Source organism: Otolemur garnettii, unplaced genomic scaffold (assembly GCF_000181295.1).
Source record: "Otolemur garnettii isolate 467f Iridium unplaced genomic scaffold, OtoGar3 scaffold00011, whole genome shotgun sequence".
NCBI classification, from domain to species: Eukaryota; Metazoa; Chordata; class Mammalia; order Primates; family Galagidae; genus Otolemur; species Otolemur garnettii.
This window is the reverse complement of record NW_003852406.1, coordinates 17884520-17891068: the sequence shown is the minus strand read 5'-3', so window position 1 is coordinate 17891068 and position 6549 is coordinate 17884520. Positions and strand designations below refer to the sequence as shown.

The following is a 6549-nucleotide window of genomic DNA, read 5'->3' as shown; positions in this document are numbered from 1 at the left end:
CTTGAGCCCAGGAGTTGGAGGTTGCTGTGAGCTGTAATGCCACGGCACTCTACCCAGGGGGACAGCTTGAGGCTCTGTCTCAAAAAAAAAAAAGAAAGACCAAGGCAGGAAGATCACCTGAGGCCAGGAGTTTGAGACTAGCTTGAGAAACATAGTGAGACCCTATCTCTGCAAAAAAATTAAAACATACAGGTATGGCCTCTGTAGTCCCAGCTACTTAGGAGACTGAGGTAGGAGGATTGCTTAAGCCCAGCAGGTCAAGGCTGCATTGAGCTATGCTGATACCACTGTACTCCAGTCTGGGCAACAGAGTGAGACCCTGTCTCAAGAAAAAAAAATAAAAGCTTGGCACCTATGGCTCAAGTGGCTAAGGTGCCAGCCGTGTACACCTGAGCTGGCGGGTTTGAATCCAGCCTGGGCCCACCAAACAGCAATGATGGCTACAACCAAAAAGTAGCCGGGCGTTGTAGCGGGTGCCTGTAGTCCCAGCTACTTGGGAGGTGGAGGCAGGAGAATCACTTGAGCCCAGGAGTTGGAGGTTGCTGTGAGCTGTGACAGCTTGAGGTTCTATCTCAAAAAAAAAAAAAAAAAGAAAAAATTCTATAACAGCCTTCATGCAGTGGATCACACCTGTAATCTCAGCATTGTAGGAAGCAAGGCAGGAAGATCATTTGCAGCTATGACTTTAAGATACAGTCTGATCAATATGGTGAGACCTTTTCTACACACACACACACAAACAAATTATCTGGAGCTGGGCTTGGTGGTACACGCCTGTACTCCCAGCTACTCAGGAGGCTAAAGTGAAAGGATTGCTTGAGCCCAGGAGTTCCAGGAAACAGTAAGCTATAATCAGGCTATTACATTCCAGCCTGGTTAACAGAGCGGGACCTTGTTTCTTTAAAAGAAAAAATCCATAGGAAACAATTCTGGAATATGCAAAATACATTTTAGACAAAACCAAGTGCTGAAGTAATGTCAGCATATGTCTAACTTTTTGTTCTAAAGGCAACACAAACTAAAAAAGGTTTAAAAAAAGGGGGGGGGATAAAGTAAGATAGGGATAGTTGGGGGCTCATCCTCAATCTTTGCAAAGGTTAGCATGGAAATTATCATGCCTTCCCACAAACTACCTTTTGCTGCCCTTATCCAGAGACATAGGCTGAAGATCTGTTTCATCTGAGAGACAATTTCTTCTCAGAAACAGAAAGTCTTAACCAAGTAGAAGCCAATCTATTTGTGAAATAGAAATAGATTCTTTCTTTGTGATTTACTTTCTCCGTCCATCACTCTCCCCTAGCTTTTTGGAAGTGATAACCTTTTTAGTACCTCTTAGAGCAGAAGGACTTGTTTTGTTTTGTTCAAGTTTCCATTGGTTCAATTTTTCATAACCATAGTGTCTGTTACTCCTTTTTTTTTTATTTTCTTTTTTGGCAGTTTTTGGCTGGGGCTGGGTTTGAACCCGCCACCTCTAGCACATGGGGCTGGCGCCCTACTCCTTTGAGCCACAGGTGCCACCTCTGTTACTCCTTTTCTATGTAGCTTATTCTATACTGCTGAGAATAGCAGTATAGAATGGGAAGATCTTCCCATTCATTTATTGTATGATTTCACAAATAGATTGGCTTCTACTTGGTTTAGACTTTCTGTTTCTTTTGCCCTTCCCCAATAAAGAACAAAGAGATTTGTAGTAGACCCAAAGAGATTTGTAGTAAACCTTATGTCAGAGTCTGTGTTAAGTACAATTATTTAAATAAAGTTATTCCAGTATTTTAAGTGTTTAAGTTATTTCCGTATACTTTTTTCTATTTTTGAGACAAAGTCTTGCCCTTGGTAGAGTCCAGTGATGACTTCTGGGCTCAAGTGATCCTCCTGAGTAGCTGGGACTACAGGCATGCACCACTGTGTCCAGCTACTTTTTTCTATATTTGCTAGAGCCATCATCTCACTCTTGCATCGGCTGGTGTAAAACTCCTGACCTCAAGCGATCATCTGCCTTCACCCCCTGGAGTACTAGATTACAGGCATGAGCCACTACACCTAGCCAGTATAAGTATACTTTTATTTGAAACTCCAAAGGCCTTATTAATTATTATAGTTATAGAACTTTATTTTATTTTTTTTCTTTTTTGAGACAGAGACTCAAGCTATCCCCCTGGGTAGAGTGCTGTGGCATCACAGCTCACAGCAACCTCCAACTCCTGGGCTCAAGCGAGTTTCCTACCTCAGCCTCCCAAGTAGCTGGGACTATAGGCGCCCGCCACAACGCCTGGCCATTTTTTTGGTTGCAGCCATCATTGTTTGGCGGGCCCGGGCTGGGGAATCGAACCCACCACCTTAGGTGTATGTGGCTGGCGCCTTAGCCGCTTAAGCCACAGGTGCTGAGCCTAGAACTTTTATAATGAAGAAAAACTAGAATGCAGTTAGACTGTGTTTCTAAGTAAGTACTTTAAATGTTTCAGGGGAAGAATAAACAGTAATCTGAAGTTGTCACATTGGAATCTTAGGAGTCTATTGCCAACTCGTAAGGGACTAACAATTGTCAAAAAATTCTAAAAGTGATGTTGTTTTAACTTTCCTTACATCATCATACATATTTTTATATTTGCTTTGAGAGGGATGAATATCTGAATATTAAAATGAAACCTCAGCATTTTTCTATAAGGCCTTATTTTTTAATTGATTTTGTTTCTGGCCCAGGCTAGAGTGCCTTGGTGTCGTAGTTCACATCAGCCTGCAACTCCTGGCTCAAGTGAGTCCTCCTGCATCAGCCTTTTGAGTAGTTGGGACTACGGGTACCCAGCACAATACCTGGCTAATTTTTCTATGTTTAGTAGAGATGCTATTGCTCAGGCTGATCTTGAACTCCTGAGCTCAAGCCATCAATCCTGTCACCCAGAATGATAGGATTATAGGCTTGAGCCACTGTGCCTGGCCTAAAGCCTTAATTTTATTGAAGAAAAATTTCTATGGCATATGACATAGGCATATCCTATATTGCAACATATATAGAAGGCATTATGTACTTGCTATTATAATTGTAGTAAGAGTGCTGTTTGAAAAAAATAATGATTATTTTCTTTTATAGCCATGTCTGGTGAGAACAGAGAAAATACACTGTTTTATTCTGAAATTCCCAAAACCATCAACAGAGCAGCAGTCTTAATGCTGTCTTGGAAGCCTCTTCTGGATCTTTTTCAGGTAGAATTGTTATTCCTGTGCTTTGGTGTGTTTTCAGATCGTTTATTTAGAAGTAGAAATTTGAATGGTATTTTTTTTGAATTTTGCTTTCATTTTCTTTCTTTCTTTTTTTTTTTTATGGAGACAGAGTCTCACTTTCTGGCCCTCAGTAGAGTACCGCGGAATCATAGCTCACAACAACCTCCCCCAACCCTTGGGTCCTTGGGTTTAAGTGATTCTCTAGCCTCAGCCTCCTAAGTAGCTGGGATTATAGGCACCTGCCAGAACGCCCAGTGATTTTTGGTAGAGACAGGGTCTCACTCTGGCTCATGGTGGTCTCGAACCTCTGAGCTCAGGGCAATCCACCCACCTCGGCCTCCTAGAGTGCTAGGATTACAAGCGTGAGCCACCATGCCCGGCCTGAATGGTATTTTATATTTGGAGTAGGTATGAAACAAAAGGAATTAAGACATTTTTATGTTTTTTGCAATATGTAAACCTTAAATTGTATTTAATTTCCCATATCTAAAACTAAGGAGTATAACAATTCAATTTTTAATTGCCTTTTTCCCTGTTTAACTGCCTTTCCTTTGCAAAAATTTTCTAGTTATGTGCGCACTCAGTTTTTTGAAGGGATTGTTCACATAAAAGAACTAATACATACAGGGTGTCCATAAAGTTTGTGTACAATTTACTATGTTAAACTATTTTATTTTATTTATTTATTTATTTAGAGACAGAGCCTCAAGCTGTCCCCCTGGGTAGAGTGCTGTGGTATCACAGCTCACAGCAACCTCCAACTCCTGGGCTCAAGCGAGTCTCCTGCCTCTGCCTCCCAAGTAGCTGGGACCATAGGTGCCTGCTGCAACACTATTTTTTGGTTGCAGCCGTCATTGTTGTTTGGCAGGCCCAGGCTGGATTCAAACCCGCCACCTTAGGTGTATGTGGCTGGCACCTTAGCCACTTGAGCCACAGGCACCAAGTCATGTTAAACTATTTTAAATTGCATGCAAACTTTATGTCCACCCTGTATTTTTAGAAAGGTTTTTTGTTTGTTTCTTTGTTTTGTTTTGTAGACAGAGTCTCACTGTGCTGCCCCAGGTAGAGTACCTTAGCATTATAGCTCATAGCAACTTTAAACTCTTGGGCTGAAGTGATCCTCTTGCGTCAGCCTCCTGAGTAGCTGGGACTACAGGCACCCTCCCAGTGCCCTGCTAGTTTTTCTGTTTTTAGTAGAGATGAATTCTTGCTCTTGCTCTTGCTTAAGCTGTCCTCAAACTCCTGAGCTCAGGCCATTCACCCGCCTTGGCCTCCCAGATTGCTAGGATTACAGGTGTGAGCCACAGGCCCAGCCTTAGAAGGGTTTTTATTTAAATCTTTAAGTTTATTTTGCAATTTGGAGGCTTAGTCATAGCACTAACTTAAATGAAGGAACTAAGTTCAGTTTTTGCTTCTAAATAGTATAATTTAATTTATATAAGATTAAAGTGTAGAGTTTTTTCCCTCTTCTATATTTTATCTTTAGACAAAACAATCATACCAAGGACAAGGTGATAGTTGGATACAATTTTTTGTCTTTTTAGTTCTTATTTATTGTTTTTACACTGAGTGTTTTTTTACTATGTAGCAGGTGTGGGCTAAAGTGAACTAAAGGAATTCCTATTTCTTGCTTTCTTTTTTTGAGACAGAGCCTCAAGCTTTCCCCCTGGGTAGAGTGCTGTGGCATCACAGCTCACAGCAACCTCCAACTCCTGGGCTCAAGCAAGTCTCTTGCCTCAGCCTCCCAAGTAGCTGGGACCACAGGCACCTACCACAACACCTAGCTATCTTTTGGTTGCAGCCATCATTGTTGTTTGGTGGGCCCGAGCTGGATTTGAACCGCCACCTTAGGTGTATGTGGCTGGCGCCTTAGCCATTTGAGCCATAGGCGCCAAGCCAGGAATTCCTATTTCTAATAGGAATTTTTAAAATACAACTTTTAAGCCGGGCACGGTGGTGGCTCACACCTATAATCCTAGCACTCTGGGAGGTGAGGCAGGTGGATTGCCTGAGCTCACAGGTTCGAAACCAGCCTGAGCCAGAGTGATACCCCCATCTCTAAAAATAGCTGGGCATTGTGGTAGGCACCTATAGTCCCAGCTACTCAGGAGGCTGAGACAAGGGGATCACTTGAGTCCAAGAGTTTGAGGTTGCTGTGAGCTATGAAGCCACAGCACTCTACCAAGGGTGACAAAGTGAGACTCTGTCTCAAAAACAAAAAAATTTTATATGTGTGTGTATATATGTGTATATATATATATTTATATTTATACTTAGATATAACTTTCATGGAAAGTAATCATTTTGATTGTTAACTATCTTATCATAGATGTTATCCTTTTATATAGGCATGTAACTTTTCTTTAAAACAGAAAAAAACAGTCCTTATTCTAAGAGCAGTTAAATAAACTGAAATGATGGTAATTTTCTCATGGAAAAAGTTTACAAATTAAACTCTGGTGCCTGTAGTTCCAGCTACTCAGGAGGTTGAAGCAAGATCACTTCAGCTCAAAATTTGAGGTTGCTGTGGGCTATAATGCCAAGGCACTCTATTTGGGGCAACAGAGTGAGACTCTGTCTCAAAAACAAAACAAAACAAGCAAATTAATCACTAATTACAAATTAATTAGACACTTCTTAAAACTTTTATTATGGAAATTTTCTTTTCTTCTTTCTGAGACAGTGTTACTTTACTATGTTGTCCTCGGTAGAGTACCCTGACATCAAAACTCACAGCAACCTCAAACTCCTGGGCTCAAGTGATTCTCTGATCTCAGCCTCCCAAGTAACTGGGACTACAGGCGCCTGCCACAATGCCTGGCTATTTTTAGAGATGGGGTTTCTGTCTTGCACAGGCTGGTCTCAAACTCCTGAGCTCAAATCAAGCCCATCTCAGCCTCCCAAAGTGCCAGGATTACAGGTGTGAGCCACCATGGAAATTTTCAAAACAGACAAAAGTAGAATAATACATGTACCATTTTCAACAGTTATTAAATCTTTACCATCAGTGTTTCATTGTGGCCCTACCAACTCCCTCTTGCAACCCTCACTGCTACTTGTATGTGATATATATTATATATGCAGACAATATTCTGTGGAGCTGGCCCCATATACTGGAGGTGGTGGGTTCAAACTCAGCCCCGGCCAAAAAAAACTGCAAGAAAATATAAAAAGAAAAGAAAAATAAAGAAAGTAGAAAGACGGCTCGGCGCCTATAGCTCAACCGGCTAAGGAGCCAGCCACGTACACCTAAGGTGGCGGGTTCAAATCCCCAGCCTGGACCTGCCAAAACAACAATGACGGCTGCAACCAAAAAATAGCCGGGCGTTG

The 6549-nt window shown here is 41.7% G+C and overlaps 1 protein-coding gene across 5 annotated transcripts in view; it reads left to right on the top strand.

Moving 5' to 3' along the window:
- Positions 1-6549, top strand: part of DPP8 (dipeptidyl peptidase 8) — a 56581-nt gene that overhangs the window by 6893 nt on the left and 43139 nt on the right. For all 5 annotated transcript variants that reach the window (XM_003784433.3, XM_023510125.1, XM_023510126.1 and 2 more), the window contains one exon: positions 3089-3201. In XM_003784433.3, coding sequence (XP_003784481.1) covers positions 3089-3201 — 113 coding nt within the window. The remainder of the gene's footprint in view (positions 1-3088; positions 3202-6549) is intronic.